General features: G+C 42.4%; 1 protein-coding gene across 2 annotated transcripts in view; it reads right to left on the reverse strand.

The window, feature by feature from the left end:
- slc13a4 (solute carrier family 13 member 4) overlaps positions 1-15,827 on the reverse strand; it is a 30,588-nt gene extending 14,761 nt beyond the window's left edge. The window contains exons 1-8 of one of the 2 annotated variants that reach the window (XM_080756930.1): positions 15,363-15,827; positions 9,487-9,615; positions 6,662-6,798; positions 5,639-5,805; positions 4,669-4,732; positions 3,556-3,589; positions 3,286-3,363; positions 322-503 (exon numbers count right to left, since the gene is read on the reverse strand). In XM_080756930.1, coding sequence (XP_080613056.1) covers positions 322-503; positions 3,286-3,363; positions 3,556-3,589; positions 4,669-4,732; positions 5,639-5,805; positions 6,662-6,798; positions 9,487-9,615; positions 15,363-15,485 — 914 coding nt within the window. In that variant the 5' untranslated portion in view covers positions 15,486-15,827. Of the gene's footprint in view, positions 1-321; positions 504-3,285; positions 3,364-3,555; positions 3,593-4,668; positions 4,733-5,638; positions 5,806-6,661; positions 6,799-9,486; positions 9,616-15,362 lie in introns of both variants that reach the window. The other variant, XM_080756929.1, reaches the window with a different exon arrangement.
- Positions 15,828-24,958: the final 9,131 nt, after the last annotated feature.

Consider the following 24,958-nt stretch of genomic DNA (forward strand, 5'->3'; position numbering starts at 1 on the left):
GTCTGTTTATACAGAGCAGGTCATCCAATGATCCCTGGGTCGGCGGTTCGAATCCCGGCTCCTCCTGTCCACATGTCGAAGTGTTCTTGGGCAATACACTGAACCCTACATTGCCTCCAATGAGTTGGTCAGTGTGAGCTTGCCACCATTGGTGTGTGAATGTGGGAAGTGAGGACGCTGGCGTCGACTGTTCGCCGCTTCACCTTCCAATGTATGAATGAATGAATCATTGTAAAGTGCTTTGAGCACTTGGAAAAGCGCTATAAAAATGCAATTAATTATAAAAAATGCAATTAATTGTGCGTGCGTGTGTGTACCTACGCGTTGAACTGCTCGGCGAAGATGAGGTTGGTGGAGGTACCGGTGATGGTGATCAGGCCTCCGATGGTGGCGGCGTACGTGATGCTCAGAGACAGGCATTTACAGATCATCTGGTCTCTCTTGGTGGGATACCGCGGGTCTAGCTTCTCTCTCTTGACGCCGCTGGGGATCTCCACCGCAACCTGGGAGAAAGCATGCATGTGACACACACACACGACTAATAGATATTAGCAACATTAAGAGTGTGTGCGTGCGTGCGTGCATGCATGCGTGCGTGTGTGTAAAGCCCTAGCCACACCAAAGGGTCAAGGTGGTTTTAGCGTTGTCCCTGTGTGATATGTCTTGTTGCACGTTGACCCACGTTGACCCACATTGACCCTAGTGATTCAACGCATGGAATTCAATGGCCCAAACTGCACCAATACAAAGGGTCAAGACGTTAACTCTTGCAACCGTTTGGACCCAAGGAGTTGCATGGTGACCCTTTGGTGTGGTTATAGCTCATATACGTATCTCTGACCTTTTGCATATATGCCATACATAATGGCTTATATATAGCTCATATTATGTCTGACTTTGCATAGTGTATATGCCATACATAATGCCTATATCTCACTTTGTGCATATGTGCATATATGCATAGATGGGGTGATAGAGTGGATAGACTACTCTGCCTACCCGCTTAACCCTTTTCCAATAGAGCACCGAAGTCTGACGGCAATTTCGGTAGAGGGCGCAAATCCACAGGTTCATGTACTTGGATGGATTTTAGATCGCCTCATATAAGAACTGTGTTTGAAAAATAAACATGTCACCCCGGCCGCTTCACTCATATGGATATGGAAAATCAACTGACTGAGAAATAACGCTATTGTTATTGCTACTGAATTAGTTACATTTTCGCTAGAAACAGACTGTATCATATTATATGAGTGACTGACTGTTGCAAACGATACAGAGACACCTCCCTGATAATAACGCAGAGACAGCTTGTTTATTTTTTTTTATTTTTATTTTTGTTTTTTTTGTTTTTATTTTTTTATTTTTAATCTTGTAACACTTATATGAAACGATTTTAAGATGAGCGCCATGTTATTCTCCATAGAGAAATTACTTCCGCAAACCAGGGGAATCGAAGGGATGCGCGAGTTACATCAGGACTTCGGTGCTATAGGTGAGCATGGGTGGGGCATTCCAGCCTAATGGCTGATTGGAAAGCACCTGGGCCCAGTGCCTCCAGCAGCTATAAATAGCCCTGCCCATCTCAGTCTTGCTGAGAGTTCCTGCCCTGCCTGTTGCTCCATGCCTTCCTTTGTTCATTATGTTTGAGTTATTCTTTCCCAAATATGGGTGTACACCGGAATCATCTGCATTTATTATTTACGCAAAACCTTGAACTTGAACGTGCGCCAGGAAAAATATCACGTCAGGTCGGGAGCTGTCATAGGCTTTGACCTCACCTGTTTTTCTGTCGTACACAAGCAGAGCAGCATTGACTGACCAGCTGACAGGCTGTCACAGGCATCTAAACATACTGTATGTATTCACTCTAATATAAAACTAATAAATATTATACATAAAATATATGTTGTAAAGGCATGTCATATGAAATTGGTAGGATATATCCAAGTGTGCAAGCAATTAAAATTGCGCAATTTTAAACAATGTTGCAAGTTAGATGCTTAAGCCGTTTAAACAGTGTTTTGCATGAGCACATACCGTAGGCCCAGCTATGTTCAAGTTTCCCAACAGGTAGGCTACTGCAATCTACAGCAGACCCATGTCTTTCTCGAGTTACATCTCGCCCTTTTTAAGGATAAACCCGACGCGTCGCCCGAATGCCAAATGTGCCGAGTCAGCGCAAGTGGGGACCGCATCCGCATCTATAAGTAGGCTAACCCAGCCAGCCCACCACTACCAGTAGCCTACCACTGTACCACAGCATTCATTGACAGCCCTGCAGGGAGGCAATATAATATAGACTGTCATAAACGTGCATGGTCACCACAGTGACAGAGACAGACGGAACAGGAGGAGGAGATGCAGCTATTTATGCAGCTTTTTTATGCAGGTTTTTTCCGTCATGTAACTAATATGGTTTCCAAGGTCGTATTGCAGTTGTTCATGTCGGGAAAAACGAGGGCAAGGCTTGATTTCATAGGGCGTGCCAGATTTATTTCAGCCGTCACACTTATTAACGTCGGAACGAAATTAAGGAAGGATCAGCTGTTTGGGATCACTTAATAAATGTCATGAAATTGGCCCCCTACATATTATGTAGGGGGCCGTACATATATGTGGCATATATAAAAAATTATATATTTTCTTTCCATGTGGGTTATAGGGCTTAAGAGTGCAATTCTTGTTGTCAATGGTTTGACTAACAATTGCTGGCTGACTGAAGCCCATCACACACCGTCTGCGACCGGCTGTGGCGCGACGCGTTGCCACGCGGCGCCGCCTGGAAAATAGAACTGTGTTCTATCGGCGCGCCAGGCGACGCGGCGCGACGCGGCGCGACGCGGCGGACGGAGCCGGTGTGCGATAGGTTAATTGAAAATAATGGAGGCGGCTGTGTTCGCCGCGCGGCGCACGCAGCCGGTGTGTGGTGGGCTTGAGAGGGAGAGAAAATGAATGGAGGAGAGAGAGACAGAGAGAGAGGGAGAGAGAGAGGGAGAGAGAGGGTAAAATGATATGAGGCAACATGTTTTTGTATGTATGTATGTATGTTGGATACATGAACGAGAGAACACATGGGATATGGATGTGCACATCGGACACTCAACAAAAAAAGAAAAAAAAAGAAAAAGAAAAAAGATGGAAACTGTGTGCTATGTATGAACTGTATGTCCTCCTTCCGAAAATAAAACTGAACTGAACTGAACTGTGTGTGTGTGACTGTGTGTGTGTGTGTGTGTGTGTGTGTGTGTGTGTGTGTGTGTGTGTGTGTGTGTGTCCTCTGACCTCTGGCAGGTGTCCATTGTTCTCATTGATGATACTTTGACTGGAGGTCAACCCACCGTTAGACTCCATGTTCTGAACCTAAAGCACACACACACACACACACACACACACACACACACACACACACACACACACACACACACAATCAACAATAGATGAGGCAAATAGGATCCTAATGTCTAAGGTGGTGATGGTTTGTCCCCGAACATTGGCTATAAAGGTTCTATATAAGCAACCATAAAATGTATTCCTCAATGTGCAGGATCTCACCTCAGTGAGGGTGCTCACCTCCGGTTTGTCACCGCTGCTGAAAAGACAGAATGGATGTGTTTACTTTAAACATAATATGACACTGCCATGTTCAGCTCACTGCTGAAAACACAGAATTAATGTGTTTAAACATAACATGACACTGCCATGTTCAGCTCACTACTGGAAACACAGAATGGATGTGACTAAACATGTCAGACAGATATTTAACTCTTGAGAGCGTGAAATTAAAGTTTGGTTCAATTTAATTTTCATTTGACACTCTCAAGAGTTAAATTATTGTTAAACATCTTTATTTACAAGAAGTCTACACAATTACAGAATGTAATATAATTGTTTATTTTGACGTTTCCCTGCCATCTCTACTATGGTACCAACATCAATACAGCATGGAATTGTGGACAAAATCGTATGCAACGACAAGAAAATGTTCTACGTTTTGGGTCTGAGAGGCTAAATGTCAACAAATGGTGGTCTGTGTGGCTCAAATGCAGAATAAACTAGAAAAAGTGCCCCTCGGGGCACAGGTCTCCACCAGGGCAGGTCAGATTGTGGCCTCCTGGTGGCGCTATAATAGGCCAATGTGAAACGGGTGACATTTCTTAATTCTTACGCCTTGGATGGCAATTGGAAGATTTGCGGCATTTTGTCCAAAAATCCACCTGATGGTGGCGCTATAACAGGCCAATGTGAAATGGGTGCCACGGATATATTCCGATCAGCTTAGTAGTAGCCTAGTGCGTTCATGATTTGAGGTTTTCGTTCAAAACGGGCCAAATCTGCAAACTTTGAAAGCCAATGTTAGCCAATTAAGATGGAATATGAAATATCGTACAGATCCGTCTTGAACACATGACTATAGAGATAGTGCGTAACAATTTGCGGGATTTTTGGACAGAGTCTGGAGTAAAATGTGTTTTTCAAAAGTCGGCCTCCTGGTGGCTTATTTCCATCGAAATAAGTAGTAAAACCTACTCTCTCCCCATGCCTTCGGCCTGGTGGAGACAATAATGGACTGTGAAAGGGTTGAAAACATAGTAGGACTATACTTGTATGAAAAGCACTGCGCTACAGCAACATAGTAGGCCTATACTTGTATGAAAACATCCCTACCCGTCTTTGCGATAGAAGAGCTCGAGCTGATTTTTGTCCATGTTCTCTCCTTTTTCTGGAAGAGCTGTGAAAGAAAAACATTCAACATGGTGTGAATACTGTATGTATCAAGACTGATATAATATATGAATTCTATATATATGTTAATATACTGCATTTCAACAAGATTTGAACCACCCTGGTGTCCGTTCAGAAATTGTCAACAATTTTAGAGGGGAAAAGAAAGTATAGATAGATGCTCCCCTAGTGAGAAACAAAATCCAATGGGATTATGGAAAAGATCCTATTGGATAAATACATTCTTACAGGATAAATGAAGCATAAGCTCCTCCACCCCAACCTCCATCCTATCGTTCAGAGTCTTGCACTACTCAAACGTTTAAAACTGAATGTGGAACTGAAATTCATGCACGTTCATGGCTCTAAAGCATCCGTTTCACCTTAGCGTTTATAGCTCATAGTGCGGCACTGAGTGTCGCGATACAAGCTTGTAGACGTTTTTAACTCATATCTTTGCTTCTAGACTAGGGGGGGTCCCTGGAACAACATATTTTCAGATGAGGGTCGGCGGCCAATTCAATTACATATCATTTTTGGGGTCCTTAACATGAAATAGTTTGAGAGCGACTGATATAGAAACGTAACACTTTAACACATTTAGACCTGACAACGATTCTACAGTCGTTCTCAAACATTTTCATGTCAAGGACCCCGCCCCAAAAAATCTGTAATTGGCCACCGACCCCCATCTGAAAATATGTTGTTCCAGGAACCTCCCAGAAGCAAAGACTTGAGTTAAAAACGTTCGCTCCGAAAGAGTATAACGCAAAGATTTGCGCCACATTTTCACGATTCTTAAAAAATAGCAGACCCATACAAGCTCGTAGCGCGGCACTCGGTGCTGCGCTATGAACGCAAAAAGGGGGTTCCCGCCCCAAAACGGAGTTTAAAGGGTCTGCCGTATACGTACCGCTGTGATCCTCGGCGGTCTCGGAGTCTCCCTGCGTGTCGGACTGTCCCGTGCAGATGAGCTGCTGCAGGACGGCCTCGGCGATGGGCATCACCATGGCCGTGGTGGACGTGTTGCTGAGCCACATGGAGAGGAACACCGTGCAGCACATGAAGCCCAGCACCAGCCTGGAGCCAGAGAGCAGACACTTTTAATCCAGAGCTACTTTATAGTTACGATAAGCTATGAACTATATTTTCAATAGCTAAAGTATATAACAAAGTAAAACACAAAAGGGGTTCCCGTCCTGAATGGGTTCATGCTATAGCGCATGCTAGTGTCATTGTTTTCCGACCGCTCATTACTAGTCCGACCCAAACCTATCCCAAACCCTAACCATAACCGCATGTCTTAACCCTAGATCAGTAAACATACATTTTGTCACACAATCACTAAACATGGGTATATATTTTACCCAATGTAAAATATCCCATAACCAAATATATTGAAGTACAACAAGACATTGCAACTTGAGGTATACTCTTCTTTAATATTCCATCAAAAATGGACAATGGACAAAATCGGTGATAAACATGGGTATTAACGTGGCTAAGATATCCCTAAAAAAAAGAAAATGGAGCTGGGACCTTCTCCTTTGATCCAGCCATTCCTGGGACATGTGAGAATGGTCCAGTGAAAAAATAAAATAAAATAAATAAATAAATAACTCAATACGGATGAAATTCACCCAAACACCTGCATGTAAAAGAAACCGGGATATGGGCAGGGAAACAAACCTACCTTTATATGATGTCACTGAGCATCATGAAGGTACTGGTAGACCCACCCACCTCAGACATATGTTTAGTGTTCATGTTTAACCAGCTATACCGTATGTAGTAACGGGATGTCGGACTAATGGGCAGTGCCCGCCAGTGATCACCTCCCCTGTGCCAATGGTTAGCACCTGTGCCTAAGGGTGTGTGTGTGTGTGTGTGTGAATGTGTGTGTGTGTGTTTGTGTGCGTGTGCGTGCGCTACTCACATGCCAGGCTTGGCCCCTGCTATCATGACCATGCGCAGGGCGATGCGTTTGTGCAGGTTCCATTTCTCGATGGAGGCTGCCAGGCAGATTACACCTATTAACAGCAGGGTGGTGTCTTTGAAGTACTCTGCTGCCACCTGGAAAACACGCACGCACGTGCACGCACACGCACGCACGCACACGCACACGCGCACACGCACACACGCACACGCACACACACACACACACACACACACACACACACACACACACACACACACACACACACACACACACACAGTAAATGTAAATGCAAGTCTAAAAGTTGTAGTTGTAGTTGTTAGTAGACTCTTATAGTAGCTACTTACAATAAGCAACAACTACAAGGTAATAGTCATCTAGGACCCACTAGAATAGAACCCACTAACAATAGAATATCCCTACATTGAAGGTCAACCGCTACCATTTTATGCAACGCTGATAACGGAACAGTGAAATAATAAACCATGCTCAAAAACTCAGATGAGGTCATGGAGAGTTGAAAGCTGTGGGCCGTGTGACCTTCTTCAGGCATGCGAGAATGCCTGAAGTTCTGGTCTTTTAATGCAGTGGTTTTCAACCAGTGGTCCGGGGACCATCAGTGGTCCTTGAGGGGGTTCCAGGTGGTCCTCAGCTAAAGTATTAACAATTTCCAACACTTTTAAATCTACTGCACTACATCTCACATCCAAATTAATATTGTATTTTTACGCCACTACATATATTTGACAGCTTTAGTTACTTTGTAGATTTTGATTATTATTACAAAACATACATTAACCACTTCAAAATATATACATTTTGGCCATTTGAAAATGGCTGATCATCAAGATCAAGATTTTCATACATTTGAAAACTTTAAATGCATAAAGACTACTTTCTACTTTAGGTAATTTAAGTACATGTTGATACCGGAAGTCCAGACTTTCACTTGTAGCAAAGTATATTTCTACATTGCAGTATTGATACTAAAACAGTGGTTCTCAACTCTTGAGAAAGAATTGAACCGTAAGGGTCCATTTGGTTTCATTTTACATTCTCAAAGAGTTAAAAGTATTGTTGAGATAATAGAAGAATTGTTATTTTGATCAATGTTTGCCTGTTATCTCTCCTATGGTACCAACATCAATACAGCATGGAATTGTGGACAAAATCTCATCCAACGATTCCAAGTCTTGGGTCTGAGAGGCTAAATGTCATCAAAAGGTGGTCCGTAGTGCTCGAAGGCTGAATAAATAATGGCCCTTGATATGAAAAGGGTTGAAAACTACTGTACTAAAGAATGTGAGTACTTTCTCCACCTTTGTTGCGCCGCGTTGCAGTGGCTCTGTTCTAAGAACCTGCTGTGCTTCTGCTGTGTGTGAATGACGGCTGAGCCGCGCAAATGCGCTTTGAACAGTCACACACGCACTTTTAGATCCAGTTCTATTTTAGAGCGTACGCATTTTTTTTACGCGCTTGGCGTAGCTCGGCCGTGAAGAATGTCCCTCACAGCTTCACATCTAATGGGTGAACCCGCTGACTCTGGGATTTTGGCCCTCTGCCACTGATAACAGGGATCAGAGAATTGGCAGGGGGTCTCTTTGTAGACGCACACACACACTAACTCCTGACTGGGGAGGGATTCTGAGAGATAGGTGGGTTATTGGTGCCGGTAGTTACTAGTTATGTCCCAATGCACTTTTTTCGTTTCCGAACCGATCCCGGTGACACAATTTCTGTGTTAGCCGATACCGATACCGAATACCGTTACCAGAGAATAATATTTATAATAATACAAAAAGAAAAAAATATCTTATTTTGAAGTCCACCGACCGGGAATAATGTTTATAGCTATCTAGCTATATATATATATCTCGTGTTGTGTTTATAGCAGACTCCTCACTCAAATGTGCACTTGCAGTTTTGGCAACTCGAAAGCAAACTCCACATGCCCCAACATTTTATTTACCTGCTATAGTGTCAACCCCTGTGTCGGATCGGTGGTTAGACTGGCATATTTGCCGATACCGATATGACCCGATATGACCAAATATGGGCCGATCCGAAACTCTTCCGATACCAATACAGTATCGGGACATCTCTAGTTATTGCTGAGTTTAATGATCGTTACAACCTGATGTGAAAGAAAATATTTCTAAGGTTGCTATAATGTATCCTATGGACAATCAATCATTTGGGAATATTTAATTACAGTACAATACAGTATAATATGGCACACTGACTATCACGAAAATGAAAACATGCACGCAAAAGGTTGCAGACACCTTGCGCTATACCCTTCCAAAACATCAACACCAACGCTAGAACATAATCTGCTTAATGCAAGTCCCTTAATTCCCAAAACTTTTATTTGAATGCAGACACGCATGCATTTTACGTTGACATTTCACCCAATTCCCTGTGAACGGAAAATGCAGTACAGTGTACCGTGATCTGGGAGCACCTGACTCTCACTGTAAGGCATTAACACACACAGACAAAACCCCATACAGTATATCCGAGCTTTAATGGTATTTAGCTCTTTAGGTTGCCATCGTAGGGTCTTATGCGTGGGGGTCAGTTTGAGGCCACTGAGGGTGGGAGGATATCGTTACAGGCCAAAACCTGATGGGTGATTTTATACTTAGTGCGTGTCACGCAACGAAAACAAGCAGTGGTCATCGATATGTCCATACACGGACAAATTCAATACTAGTTTGTTTGTTTGTTTGTTTGAGATTTTGTCAGCAAGCCAGCAAGTTTTGCAAATGACAAACTGTACAATACATACTGACTGCAGACAGACAGACAGACATGTAACTCACCTCACTGGACTTCAGCACCCCAAACAGTGGGTAGAGGAAGGCTGGCACCAGAGCAGCAGCACCCAAAGGAACGGCTTCAGACACCCAGTAGACGGCCGTCACGATCAACACGTATGCACAGCATGCCTCCTACACAAGAAGGACACACACACAACAACAACATGTAAGACCACAAAACATCATTAGTACATTGACAGTAACACTTTTTCTTTCTTTTTTTTTATCCCACAATTTTGTAACCCATTGTTTCCACCTAGTGTAAATTATCTAATGTAATCATGGGCTCTACACTCCCTCTGCCAACCCGGGGTGAACTCATACTCATACTTCCTTCTATGCATAAGGAGTCCATGCCGCTTCTTTTCAACAGGGGAGGACTTTCCCTGGTTGGACGTAGCGCGTGGAAGGAACACATTATTCCAACCTGGCCAGGGGGAGGAGGTTTAGAGACCAGGATTATTGCATGTTTTTGTGATGCTACCTACCCTAGGGTACACTTCCCTTTGGTAGGGTCCATTTGGTTCCACTTGTATGCTCTAAGAGTTACACAGAATACACTTGTGGGTACTTTGAGACCTGCTGGTGTAAGAAAGTGGAAGTAGGGAAGGGGCCCGGAAGTGGTTAGTTCAAGCCAATCAAATATGTGGCAATCAAATCACAGAGAACCTAATGGACCGTTTACATGACCACAAAGCATCATGGGTACTTCACCTGCTCTGACCTGAGTTTTTAGGTCTGCTGGTACTACTCAGGCTTGCGAAGGGATTTCTCTTGAAAATTCTGACAGACACTGAAACATTTATCTAGAGTTTAATATCATATGAAATAATAGGACTTGGAAAAGGAAGCATCTCATTAGTTGCAATTTGGTTGTATCAAATCATCACATTCAATTTGACGAACAAAAAAAAGAACGAACTCACACATAAGTCTAGTCTGGAACTGCCAGCCAGCCAGCCAGCCACCCATCCATCAATCCACCCACCCATCCATCCAGCCAGCCAGCCAACCACCCATCCATCAATCCACCCACCCATCCATCCAGCCAGCCATCCCACCCATCCAACACTCCATCCAGCCAGCCAGCCATCCAACATTACATTCTATTGAAGGTCACCCCAACTACAGTAGATGAAATGTGTGTGTAACATTTTATTTTCAATATTTTCCTTGCCAATACATTAGAGTATAGACTTGCCATTCCGAGGGTGGGGAATTCTCATCATGGCATCAATCACAACAAACACAATATTTGAAATAATTCCAGCCCTGAGCGCGCCGCAACCTCACATACCTGCCGCAACCTCACATACCATACATTTTCAATGCCCTACTTCCAATGACCTAGTTTCAACCACAAGGTCTGCCAGGGATTATTTTACATTTATTCCAAATTCTAAATAGCTCTAATTCCACCCAGTGGACCTGCAACGGAGGTAGAGGGTGCCTCCCGGTTATCGAAACCGATGCTTGAGTAACTGTAAGTGTTTGATAACCTCTGGTCCGGTTAGAGAGGTTCACAACAGAGAGGTTCACAACTCAGGTTGAGAAATGTGCATTTGAAGTAGGCTACTTCACAAACGCACAAACAACTTCAAAGAACACCTCTCTTGACAGGACAAACTTAAAATGAAGAACTAAATGGACAAACAAATAATTATATGAAATGGACCACTGGCAACAGGTGCACTGTTGAATGTGAAACAGTGGGCGCCCGCTGGCCTAGCGGGCCAGGCGCATGCCACATATAGGCCTGACAGCGCGTTGCGTGTTTGAGTCCTGTTCACGACGACCTTTGCTGCGTGTCTCTCCCCTTCTCTCTAATCTTAAAAAAAATAGTCTTTGAATACAGTATATTTTAAAGCAAACATTTTTGAGGGGCGTTAGCCCCTCCTATTTCCAGCTTTGAGGGTTGTTTTGCTACCACCACCTATGACTAGTTTTGAGTGTTTGTGTAAAATAAACTAGAGTGTAAACATAAACATTGTGTAAACACAAACATTGAAGACAAAATTGAGGACGGAAATTGTGATTGGCCATAATGAGATGATGTATTATGATGTATGATGATAAGAGCGACCCTCACTTGAGTCACTTCACACGGGTGCGATTTATTAACTCAAATCATTGCTTCTTGGGGTCCCTGAAACAAAATATTCTAGAGATGGGGGTCCATCCGTGGACAAATATATATCATTTTGGGGGTCCTTGACTTACAGTATGTTGCTGGCTATGTTATAGCAACATAATGTTTTTCCACAAAATTGTTAGAAGATATTTTTTTTATAATCGACCTCCGGCCTTAATGGGTTAAGTGACAGTCTACATTTGGTGGGCATTATAGATTATAGAAGTAATTATCACCTTCACCCATAAGGTTCCTTGACAGAAGCTATACCACTAACCTTGAATAGGATCATCATTCCTTGTTAATTTACTTTTTGCTGTGGGTATTGTTTATATGTTATTGTATATATTTATTTTTATTGTATGGCATGATGTAGGTATGTGTATAATTGTATATCTGTGTCACATACCTGCCTTTGTCATAACATTCTAAAGATCAATAAAGATATTTAAAAAAATGAATTCTCAGTTGAACCTACAAAGCAAATTAGTTGAAAATCTCTGTTGGCTTTGCACATTGATTAATGTGTCAGCCGTTTACCACACAATGGAGTCCAGTCAACACTTACTATCACACATCTCATCCTTCAGCCTGTACGTGTCCACATCACATGGATGACAAAACCAATAAATACAATTGCTTCAGGAAACTAAAGGTCATCGAGGAATCTGCCAAAAAAAACATTCCTGAGCATTTTAACTGATAGACTGTTGAACTATAATTTGGAAGTCTTTTTGATTGATTGATTGATTGATTGAAGTATTTATTAACAGTTTGCAGAATTACAGTACATTTCAAGCACAACTCGATACAAAAACTGTTAACTGTGAGTGGACGACCCAATAAAGCACTACACTTGTTTACAAGAGGGTCCACCTTGTTCAATTCATCAAAACATTGAGAGACGTACAAATATACACTTCTATTTAGCCAAAGAACAGATCAGGAATTCATCATAAGGGAGGTAAAAATGGAAAAGAAACATATAAGGGGGGAAAGGGTGGGTGGGGGATTCAGATTTTACGGGGGACAGTTTCTAATTGCAGCCGTTCGTAGGTGCCCTTTGAGAGCGGTTTTGAAGGAGTCAAGGGATTTGCATGTCTTAATGACTGTTGGTAGGGCGTTCCACATTTTGGTGGCATATGAGCGAAAATAATTTAGTCCCTTGTTTGTGCCGAATCTGGGTTGCACATAGTTTGTTGCACTCCCTCTGGTGTTGTGGATGTGGACTTCGTTAACATTAAGGTAGTATTTACTATTTAGACAGGTACATGGGTATCTTGGTGGTGTAGCGCAGGGGTTCTCAACCCGTAGGTCTCGACCTCTAGGGGGGGTCACCCAATTATTTTGGTGGGTCCCCAAATTATTAAAAAAACAAACAAATAGAGGAGGGGGGGGTTTGCAACTGAATGGCTATAAAATGGAAATGAAGAGTTTACATAGAACACATAGCACATACATAAACTTTCCTTAGTGATTAATATCCGGTTTCAGTATTAATTTATGATATATTTTCTCTAATAAGGTTATTTTTGCAGTCAGTTTGTATTGGGGGTGGGGACACAAGCCGTCTTTCTATTGGTGAGTAGGTAAAACGATCTTTATATTTCCACAACAGAGGAGAGGCTGGTCTGCATTTCATGCAACAGCAGCAAGGTATATTAGGTATATGGACCAGAGCTAGCAACACTCTATGCAACACAGAGAGACAGAGGGAAGGGTGGATGCAGACAGACGGGGAACATATCAGTGGCCTTAGTTTATCCATACTGTAGATAACATAGATTCAAACACCAAAATGTTCAAACAGATCGACCACATGTCAATGCTTTGTTTGCAATGATTGTTTGCAATGCCTCTCCTGTGTCAGCAGAAAGGCACAGCATCACTGATCGTATCACACACACACACACACACACACACACACACACACACACACACACACACACACACACACACACACACACACACACTTCCTCACCAAATCGTGGCCAGATGAGCCCTACCGTGTCTGAAATGTCCTGGGTTCAAATGTGTTCTCTCTCTATCCTAAAGATTAAAAAAATCAATGAAAATGATTCTGGACAAATTCTTGCTTTGAAAAGCAATTAGATGATTTAACCGTCACATTGCAATTCTGGGCTGGAATGGAGGATTGGCTATTTTCAGCTAAGAGGGAAAAAAGGAAGGGGTCATCTGTCGACTACAGGGAAACCAGTGGAAAGCAAAGCAAAGCAAAGTTACTATATATTTACCCAGGGTAACTGGACTAAGCTCAAGAACTTGAGGCCCTGCTCATAGAACATTTCATGGTAGGGGTTCAATGCCTTGCTCAAGGGCACTTCAGTGGTGGTCATTTTAACGTGCCGGTCCGGGGATACGAACTAGCGACCTTCCGATATCAAGACCGCTCCGCAAACCGTTCGGCCACCGCTGCCCAGACCAACTACGTTCTCAGATGGACCCCTGGGTGTCCCCGGACCCCACTGCTTTAAACATTCTGTTCCGTTTGATTCCATCACGGAACAGAGCCTTCATTAGCATCATCGTAACACCTGTGATGAAGGAAGTAGGGATTAGGGAAGGGGCCCTAGTTCTTTCCAAAATGGATGCTGATGTGCATATAGTATATAGAACCTAATTGCTTGGATCGCTCTCCATCTCTCGTCCTATCGACCACCTCTCTCTCTCTCTCTCTCTCTCTCTCTCTCTCTCTCCTGCTGTGGCATGACGCAGGACATGTCCACATTGTCCAGCAGATGTTGTGCTGCAGCTGGACACAGTACTCCTCCAACGCACCCTCTGCACTCAGCCTGGCTCTAAGCAGACACTAGGGCTCCTACTTTGCTACGAACCCTGACACATTCCACAGCCGGCACGGGGTCCTGGTCCCCGTTGAGTAGGTTCTGACTTCTGAGGTGTTGTATAACGTTAGGGACCAAATCCGGCAGAGCAGTGGCTTGCATGGTTACATAACTTAATTGCTTGACTTTTTTTTTTTCTACTAATTTGTCTACCAATTGTGAAATTGTATAACCAATGCTGTGGACAACAAATACATGCAACAAAACAGCCTTGATTAAAGTGTGGCCTGTGGGCGCTTTTACGCACGTGTGCGCAACAGGCGTGCGTAAACCCCCACTTTTAAGAGCTCCAGGCTACACAGTACATACACACTATATTCGACATTACTGAAAATGATGCTTTTTGGTTAATCCAACCATCTCATTCACGTGCAAATCGTGCAATGTTCGCCTTTCTTGTCCCTTTAGACCTGGACTTTCCATACAACGGACAACAAAGCAACTTGTCTCCACACACACTCTACATCTCATCAACATATAGCGACATCTCTCTTGGACACACACGAGTACCAACCCAGCTGATCTGATCGGGACAGCTTGGGGACTGTCCCGGATCCGGACCAAAACACAATACAGTGTCCTTTTGATTGATTCTCTGTGTCTGTGCGTTTAACACGCGCGCGCGCATACACACACGCACGCACGCACACACACACACACACACACACACACGCAACAAATCGCAGCCACCAACATTCAAACCTGCTGAATGCTGATCACTGATAGCCTAAAAACTTCCAATCCCATGATGGAAACTATACAAATTTACACTGCTTTGTTAATCCACCAACATTTTCATACACATTTATGTTTTTAGCCACTTAATTAAATGCAACGGGCAGTGCTCGATTCCTTCCTATAATAACGGGTGTCTTTGTACTCACGCTGGTGGGGTGGATGAGGGGCAGGGGCAGCAGTGACAGTGGGATCAGGACCACCAGGATCAGTTTCCTCGCCCTCCACAACTTCTTCATTAAGTCCATCCTTGCGGCGGCTTCGAGCCTCATGGGTGGTGGGGTGACCCCGGAGCCTGCGGCGGGTCAGCGTGGGGACCACAATTCAACAGAACCGTGGAGGTGCTAGACCTGCAGTGGTTCGTTGTTCGGTCTTGTGCTGCTGTTAATTCCCTTGTTTCGACACGGCACGGCTGGCCTACTGCTGCTCTCCACGCGCAGCAGGAGGCAGATGCATAATAATAAGTCAATGAGCTGAATTGATGCGTTGAAGAAGTTAAGAACAGATCCTTGGAGAGTGACACTGATGGTGGACAGACAGACAGGTGGTGGTTGGGGTCTCCGAGGCTAGAGCTTGTCACAGCCACAACAACAACAACTTCTTGGACTTGGAAACTCAAGCTGTCTGGTAACTTTCAATTCAACCGTACCTCTACTCTGCAGCAGGCCAGCTAGACTGCACCGTCTGCACGGATCTCTCCTTGAGGTGAGTGACCGAGTTCGAGTTGAATTGGAGTGCCACCATCCATGTGTGACAGACATGCCAATGGAACAGCTCTGTCTGTCTGTCTGTCTGTCTGTCTGTCTGTGAGTGACAGACTCTAGCCTACTGTACCGGTGGTGTTTTGGTTGAAAGCCGGCAGGTATAGGCTGTAATAATCGTAACTATAGCCATAGAGAGACTTGTTATATTTATGAGACGTTTATGCTAATGATGACTGTTTACACTCCACCCAGCTGCCTCGTCTCAACCAATCAGTGTGCGGACTGGGGAGTCCTATTTTGTGTGCGTGTCAAACAAGTTACAACAACATTTACACCACTAATTTTGTTGACTAGGATTTTGATAGAATCAGAATAATCTTTAGTGTCACAAGTTTTACAAGAAAAAAGGTGGGTGAAATTCGTTTTTGTGCATATTGAATTTGCATATTGTCGACTAAGACGAAACAATTTCAGATGACTAAAATAGCTAGGACTAAAACTAAAAGACTAAATCAGAATTTTGTTTGGAAAAAATGACAGTCTTGACATGTTATTAAAACACCTTTCAGCTAAAAGAACAGAACGGAGGCACGATAGTGACGATACGGATAGATATGTGGTTAAACAGCGCCATCTATGGTACTATTTGAGAAGTGCAACATACATGAGTAGTATAGTATAGTATAGTATAGTATAGTATAGACAGTATATATAGTATAGTAGTATAGGCTACAACCTTGGTTTTCACTACCAAGTGTCACTGTTGCGTAGCCACACACACACACACACACACACACACGCACGCACGCACACACACACACACACACACACACACACACACACACACACACACACACACACACACAGACAAACTGTATACCTGTACTATGATGATTTCGGGTGTGACAGTGACAGTACAGTGACAGTACAGTAGAGGGACCCCCACACAGTAACTGTCATTTCTAAACCATTTCGGACGCGGGGCCGGGGCGGCTCGCGGCTCGCCAGAACCTGGCCAGCCTCACGTTCCTGGGGGTCTGGAACTTCCGGGGACCCCCACACAGAGTTGCACCACTCACTTCACACGGGTGTGATTTTTTTTTACCCACCACATTTGGCAAAACTATTTTAGAAATCAAATACAATAAACATTGTCCCTTAAGAAAGTCTTCAAATAAACACATCCAAAGACAAGAAAAACCATGGATAACCAAAGGTATAGAAAATGCCTGTAAAAAGAAGAATATTCTCTACAAGAAATTTAAAAAAAACAGAACTAAAGAAGCTGAAGCCAGATATAAGATGTATAAAAATAAATATTAACCTTATCAAAGACAATACAGTGATAAACACAACAAAGTCAATCGCAAATGAATCATTATTTTGTCAATGTTGGACCTAGCCTTGCAAATGAAGTACCAGAAAATAGAGATACACTCGGCTTAGAGGGTAAAACTGTCCATCAAAAATTTAAAGTTATTGACAAAAGTATTGTCAATAACTTTAAAAAGAAGAAGTCTACTGACAATACACTACAAACATTGACATGGCAATAATTAAGAGCATAATAGACACCATAGTAACACATATCTGTAATCTATCATTTCAGACAGGCATTTTCCCCACAGAGATGAAAACTGCTAAAATCATTCCTATCCATAAAACCGGTGACAAGCATCAATTCACAAACTACAGACCCATCTCCCTGCTCCCACAATTTTCCAAAATACTCGAGAAACTATTTGTGACAAGACTGGACAGTTTTATAGATAAATATGGAATTAGAGGAGTTGCACATTATTGGATAAAAAGTTATCTCCATGAAAGGCGATATGTTCATTTCAAAAATGTAGTTTCTGACACACAAAACATCACACATGGAGTCCCCCAGGGTTCTGTACTTGGCCCCAAACAATTTATTATGTAGATAAATGATATATGTGAAGCACTGACATCACTTAAATGTATCCTATTTGCGGATGACACAAGCTTATACAGCTCAGGAAAAGACCTGAAACAGCTTATGTGCACAGTGAAAAGAGAGCTAGAGGGTAGATGTAGGCCTATATCTAAAATAGGGGTTGACTTGTAGAATAACCTGGATAATGAACTAAAGCTATATATGCACATCACTTATCAAATTTCAAAAGCTATTTAAAAGTAGGGTATTAAATAGGGTATAAAACATTATCATATAAGATCATTATTATTAAACATTAACATAAGATTATTATCATAAATTCCCGAAAAGACTATTCATTTCTTTTTCTGTTTCCTTTGTATTTTGTTTCTTTTCTTTGTATTCATTTTGTATTTTGTTTATTTTCTGAAAAAAGTCTAGGCAAAATAAGCCAAAGCTTATTTTGCTAGACCTTTTCGGTGCTACCTCTTTGTAAAAAATAAAAACTTAAATGCAAATCATGAAACTTAACGTAAATGTGAAGCACCGAAATAAACTATTCATTCAACTATATTCATTCAACATCACGTGACAGCCAGGTGTCCAAATGTACAATATTAAAGCATCACTTAATGGGCAAAGCAACCATGCGATTGTTTCACAGAGCTCTCTGCCTATAAACTTTGAACTTGTGTAACAATAACAAGGATTAAGTTTAGGTAGGTCTAAAAGCAAAAACCCTTGCGTGTTAAAAGCAGGCAAATTAAAAGGATTATAGGAAGATTATAAGATTATAAGATTATTATCATAAATTCTAAAAAGACTAAATTCTAAAAAATGCTTTATTTTTCTTTTCTGCTTCCTTTGTATTAAATTTGTATTTTGTTTATTTTCTTAAAAAAGGCTAGGCAAAATAGGCTTCGGCTTCAGCCTAGACCTTTTCGGTGCTAGCTCTTTGTAAAAAAAACAACTTAGCCTAAATGCAAATGATGAAACTTAAAATGTAAATGTAAAGCACCAAAAATAACTATTCTTTCAACTATTCATTCAACATCACAGGACAGCCAGGTGTCCAAATGTACAATAAGCATCATTTAATGGGCAATTTGGGCAAAGCAACCATTATTGTTTCACAGAGCTCTCTGCCTATAAGCTTTGAACTTGTGTAACAAGGATTAATTATTAGCTTTAGGTAGGTCAAAAATCAAAAACCTTGCGTGTTAAAAGCAGGCAAATTAAAAGGATTATAGGAAGATTTTAAGATTATTATCATAAATTCTAAAAAGACTTTTTTCTGTTTCCTTTGTATTTTGTTTATTTTCTTTGTATTCATTTTGTATTTTGTTTCTTTTCTTAAAAAAGGCTATAGGCAAAATAAGCTTCGGCTTCAGCCTAGACCTTTTCGGTGCTATACCTAAATTAAATACAAATGATGAAACTTAACATGTAAATGTAAAGCACCGAAATAAACTATTAATTCAACATCACGTGACAGCCAGGTGTCCAAATGTACAATAAGCATAATTGAATGCGCAAAGCAACCATGCAATTGTTTCACAGAGCTCTCTGCCATATAAGCTTTGAACTTGTGTAACAAGGATTAATTCTTAGCTTTAGGTCTAAAAGCAAAAACCCTTGCGTGTTAAAAGCAGGCAAATTAAAAGGATTATAGGAAAATTCAAAATAGTATATATAGCTTACAGGAAAACCTCTGGTACTTTATTCTACTTCAGTGGTTCTCAATCAGTGGTCCGGGGACCACCAGTGGTCCTTGAGGCGGTTCCAGCCAGGTGGTCCCCAGCAGTCCCCAACGTTTGCCTGTTATCTGTTAGCCTGTGTGAGAACATAGTTATGTTAACTTTATGAACTAAATACAAATACATTGGACATAAAAAAAGACATTTTATCAATCAATCAATAATATATGCGGCCGCATTAAGTAATGGTGGGGGGCCGCATGTGGCCCCCGGGCCGCCAGTTGCCCATGTAAGCAGTATAGTATGTGTGGTTTGCATCTACTGTCTGTACTCATATGCTATTGCAAGTGCAATGCGGTGAAGAAAAGCACAGTGTTTTATTTTATTTTTTAGAAATTTCACACAAAATAAACTAATTTGGAATGTTTTCGGGCTATAGAATCAACTGGACTAAAAGTGAGTTAATGCCTGTTGGCTTGAGGGATATATCTGTGCTAGAGCGACTACCATTGCAATTTTCACAGGAGACCTTCCAAATGACTAAAGACTTCTCTTCACTTTTCAAGGCCAACTACCCCCTCTGCTGGTGAAACTGAAAAAAACCACAGTATCACAGTATGATAAGAATCTGGAAACATATTTTAGGAACAACTCACTATCTTTTCTGCTCCCTATAGCTGATAACCCCTCATTTCTACCATCCCAACTGGCGTTTGCACAGTGGAAGGGTTTGGGTATACGCACAATTGGTGACTTATATAGGTGAAACTTTTGCCTCATTTTCTCAACTGCAGGAAAAATATAGACTCCCTAGCATTAACCTTTTTAGGTTTCTACAGGTTAGGAACTACATCCGTAACTTTTCTCCCACTTTTGAGAGAGCGTATATCCAATACCTATACCCATGGCAAACCACCCTTTTTTTAGGAAACCTGCATTTGTCATAACATACAAAGTTGTCCACCAGAAATAATATCTATGACCCCATAGGATCACAACCTATCTGGACAACTTTCAATATTAGCCCCTACTTTATAAATAGGGCAACATTTTAAACTGAGAGATATTTCCACGAAACTTCTGAATGCAGTCCCCTGTCCATCTACAGAGCCAGCCTGGCCTATGTCAATGAACAAGACAATATCATGTAGCTGTATCAGGGACTGGAGACAAGATGCAGCAGGAGCTTCACTCCATTAGGCCTACTGACTGGGAATGTCTCAGATGCATCATCATTCTGTGTGCTCTTTATGGGCCCAAAACCACTGGCTCAACTCCAGTCCGCTCCTCTGACAAGTGTCCTGCTCACTGACAAGAGTCAAGAGTGACATCCTAGCACGCTGGGAAGAGCACTTCAGTGAGGTCTTAAACAGAGAGTCCTCAATTTCCGAAGAGGATATTGCCACGATACCCCAGCTGCCAATTAAAGCTGATCTGGCTTAATGCGTGCTCTATCAACTCCAGACATTGCCTTATCCAGGTTCGAGTCATGCATAGACTCCATTATTACAATTATTATATAACATATTCCCAGATATTTCTTCGCACTGTGACAAATGTAATGGAATAGATGCAAATCTTCTTCACAGCTTCGCCCTTTGCCCTCGGATACAAAGATATTGGATTAAGATATTTGAGACTGGGAAAAAAATGACTATTTATTCTGGGTAGGTCAGACTCCATGCCTATGTTGACGAGAGCACAGAAACAACTCTTCTCATATGGTCTGCTTACAGCAAAAAAACTAATTCTGACGCACTGTAAAAAGGAGGAGGCTCCTGCATTTAAGCATTGGCTAAATGAAATGACTAGTACGCTTCATCTTGAGAGAATAAGGTATTTCCTGAGGAACAGGGAGAGACAATTTGATAAGGTTTGGCTGCCCTTGTCCATTAGAAACCATTCATAGACAGGATCATAGACAAGATACCACTGATATGGTTGACTGTACGCCATTTTATTTTCAGATGTTTTCCATTTTTCAAATTATTATTACTATTTTATTCTATAGTATGCTGTGTCACTGAGCAGTATGGGTGGAAGGGTTGAGGGTTTTCTTTCATTTTTTGTTTTCTATAAAAGAAAAATGTAATTATATCACAATCTACAACAATTTATAATCTGTTCTCAATAAAAATATATTTGACAAAAAGAAAATAAATTTCACTAGAGGATAAGCACCTTGAGTTGCAGCAACTCGTTTTCACCACAAGGTAGTGCTATAGGATAATTGTTGCACTGAGCAACAATGAGCATTCAACATTGTAAATTAATATTGCTTTTAACTTGGAGCTAACTTCATTTCAGCCAGCTCTCACACACACACACACACACACACACACACACACACACACACACACACACACACACACACACACACACACACACACACACACACACACACACACACACACACACACACACACACACACACACACACACACACACACACACACACACACACGAGAGAGAGAGACCCTACACACGAGTGACATGAGAGGGAGAGACCCTATATTGTACTATTTGTTTTCTGCCATTATTGATAATGGTATATTGATGATATACAGTAGAATAGATTGACAGGAAACGGGGAGCGAGAGATGGGGAGTAATATGCAGCAAAGGATGTGGATCGGGATTCGAACCGGCGACACACTGTCAGGCTGCATTGGAGCACATATAGCCGGTGCCTGCTTGGACCACTATGACACAGCCTGGGCTTGTAAGCTTGTAGATCGGCTATTTTCGAATGGCCAAAATGAAATCTAAAATCTACAAACTAACTAGTAACTAAAGTTTTCAAATAAATGTAGTGGAGTAAAAGTACAATATTTGGATCCGAGATGTAGTGGCGTGTAGAAGTACTGACATGTTTGTTTATGTACTCCATGAGTACAAATACCTCAAAACTGTGCAGTACTTGAGTCATTTCAAGGAAATAAATGGCTTATAATTTCAAGGAAACCTTACTCAGTTCTTGACACCAGGAACAAAAATTACATGCGTTTTCAAAACTGCAGAAAGCACATTTTTCTTCATTCTTTTTTTGCCAACTAGAACTACAGTATAGCTTGGTAAAAACAAAGTCATGTTTTCCCTGCGTACTTACTTTCCACCACTGCTGCTGACCAAGTCAAAGTGCTCTGCTCAGGAGTAGGTCAGGGGCACCTCAGCAGTGGTTGCTCGGACAGGGAGGAGGAGGATTATCTGGCTGATTCCTTGATCCCAGCACGCAGATTTCCCCAACCAGCTGCGCCGCCTGCCTGGGGATTAACTAAGGGTATATGCTTAACGAGTCAGGAGGAGCTTCAGCTTCCCCGTTCACGTCTTCCATCCTCTGGGAGCAAAGGGGAGGAGTTTCTTCCATTGTCTGGGAGCAAAGGGGAGGGGTTTCTTCCATTGTCTGGGAGCAAAGGGGAGGAGCTTCTTCCATTGTCCGGGAGCAAAGGGTTTTCCGTGGCGTTGACGCGCGTGGCTCAGTTCCAATGCTTCTGAAGCTTATAGAGTTCAACGTTGGTGAACTTTGACCAGGGCGTCAACCAATAAGAACGAAGCACCGTGGTTGAACCCACTCGGCACGAGTCGGCAGGCGTTGCAGGGGATGGGTCTCATCTTGTTGAGCTGGTCATTTTGAAAGTAGCTCTCAAGTCCAAAAAGTGTGGGCACCCCTGGTATCGGGAGGGAGTCAATATTCTGTGAGCATATAAGGCAGTAGGAACTCGGGACGGGAGTCAGTAATAAAATGTGGCTTAGCGGGTGTTACTGTTGAGTATTACTGACACGGAGTCATTCACTCATCCTATGCATGGCCTATAGGCTAGGGGGCCGTATAGGGGTGGTGGATGCTTGGGCAGTCAGGGATCTCCAGCGCTCTCTGTCAGCTGCGTAGCAGGGTCTGGAAGCTGCAGCCAGTCCATTCCTTGCTGTTGTCCACCCAGGACTTTCTCTGCCTGCCTCTTCTCCGCTTCCCTTCTACTGTCCCCTGTAGGATGGTCTTTGACAGCGACGGGTGCCTTGCACTTTTTCTTTTTTTGTCAAATATGTTTTTATTGAACAGATTATAAATTATTACAAAACATTATGATATGAAATACTTTTTTTCATGAAACAAAATGAAAGAAAAAATAAACAAGACAAAAAAGAGAAAGAAATCCCTTAACGCTCCCACCCATATACTATACTGCTCAGTGACACTACATACTATTATAATAAGATGATAGAAAGCTCATGGAAAACATCTGAACAAGAAAATGGCGTACAGTCGTGTGCCTTGCACTTTGACAGGGAGTCAAAGTGTTGCTATTCATCTGTTATTACTTGTAATTATTACATTGCATGTAATCCAAATAGGTCTGAATACTGGTTCAATGTACAATCTTAAATATTATAATAACTATACTGTATGTATTGTTTAGTTCAATCTGTGTGTGTGTGTGTGTGTGTGTGTGTGTGTGTGTGTGTGTGTGTGTGTGTGTGTGTGTGTGTGTGTGTGTGTGTGTGTGTGTAATATGATAAAGCCTATCTTGGATAGCTCTTTGGTCAGAATGTCCATGTTAAAACATGAATAATAGATCACAGATGGCCCTAAAATAGGAGAGAGATAGAGAGAAAGAGAGAGGGTGAGTGAGTGCGTGCGTGCGTGCGTGCGTGTGTGTGCGTGCGTGCGTGCGTGCGTGCGTGAGGAAATGAGGTAGAGATTGTGGGAAAGTGATGAGAAAGTGAGAAATAGAAAAGTGATCACAGAAAGAAAGGCAAGAGATAGAGTGGGAGATTGAAAGAAAGAAACATCTAATGCTTTTAGATAGATAGGGAGAGGGCGAGGGGGGGGGGGGGGTTTGAAAGTGAATGAACGTGCAGTGAAAGCACCAGGAATATCAGGAGGAATACCCATAGTTAAAATATCATGTCTTAACGGAAAGGCTTCAAGATTTCCACCTCAGCTCAGTAACATAAGGGTTGTTATGCAAGAGCTAGCTCAGCTCAGCTGGGGATGAGAGAGAGAGAGAGAGAGAGAGAGAGAGAGAGAGAGAGAGAGAGAGAGAGAGAGAGAGAGAGAGAGATGAGAATGACAGGGCAGCAACACAAGAGAAAGAGGGAAACGTGGTCTATGCATGAGAGAGAGAGAGAGAGCACAACTGAGCAAGCAGAGAGAGAGAGAGAGAGAGAGAGAGAGAGAGAGAGAGAGGAGGGAGAGACAGAACAGCAAACAAGGCAGGTAGCAAAAAGCACAGGCAAAAGCAGATTACAGGGGGTTGTGATCACACACACACACACACACTCTCTCTCTCTCTCTCTCTCTCTCAGCATGACAGCGCACTGATCAGCAGCAGCAGCACAGAGGCTGTTCTCCGTTCACAGAGGGAGTGAAGAGAGGAGAGCAACAAAGAGGAGAGGAGGAGAGAAGAGGAGGAGAGGCGAGGAGAAAAGAGAAGAAGAGAGGGAGGA

Source organism: Protomyctophum bolini (assembly GCF_963924005.1).
Source record: "Protomyctophum bolini genome assembly, chromosome: 23".
Classification (NCBI taxonomy): domain Eukaryota; kingdom Metazoa; phylum Chordata; class Actinopteri; order Myctophiformes; family Myctophidae; genus Protomyctophum; species Protomyctophum bolini.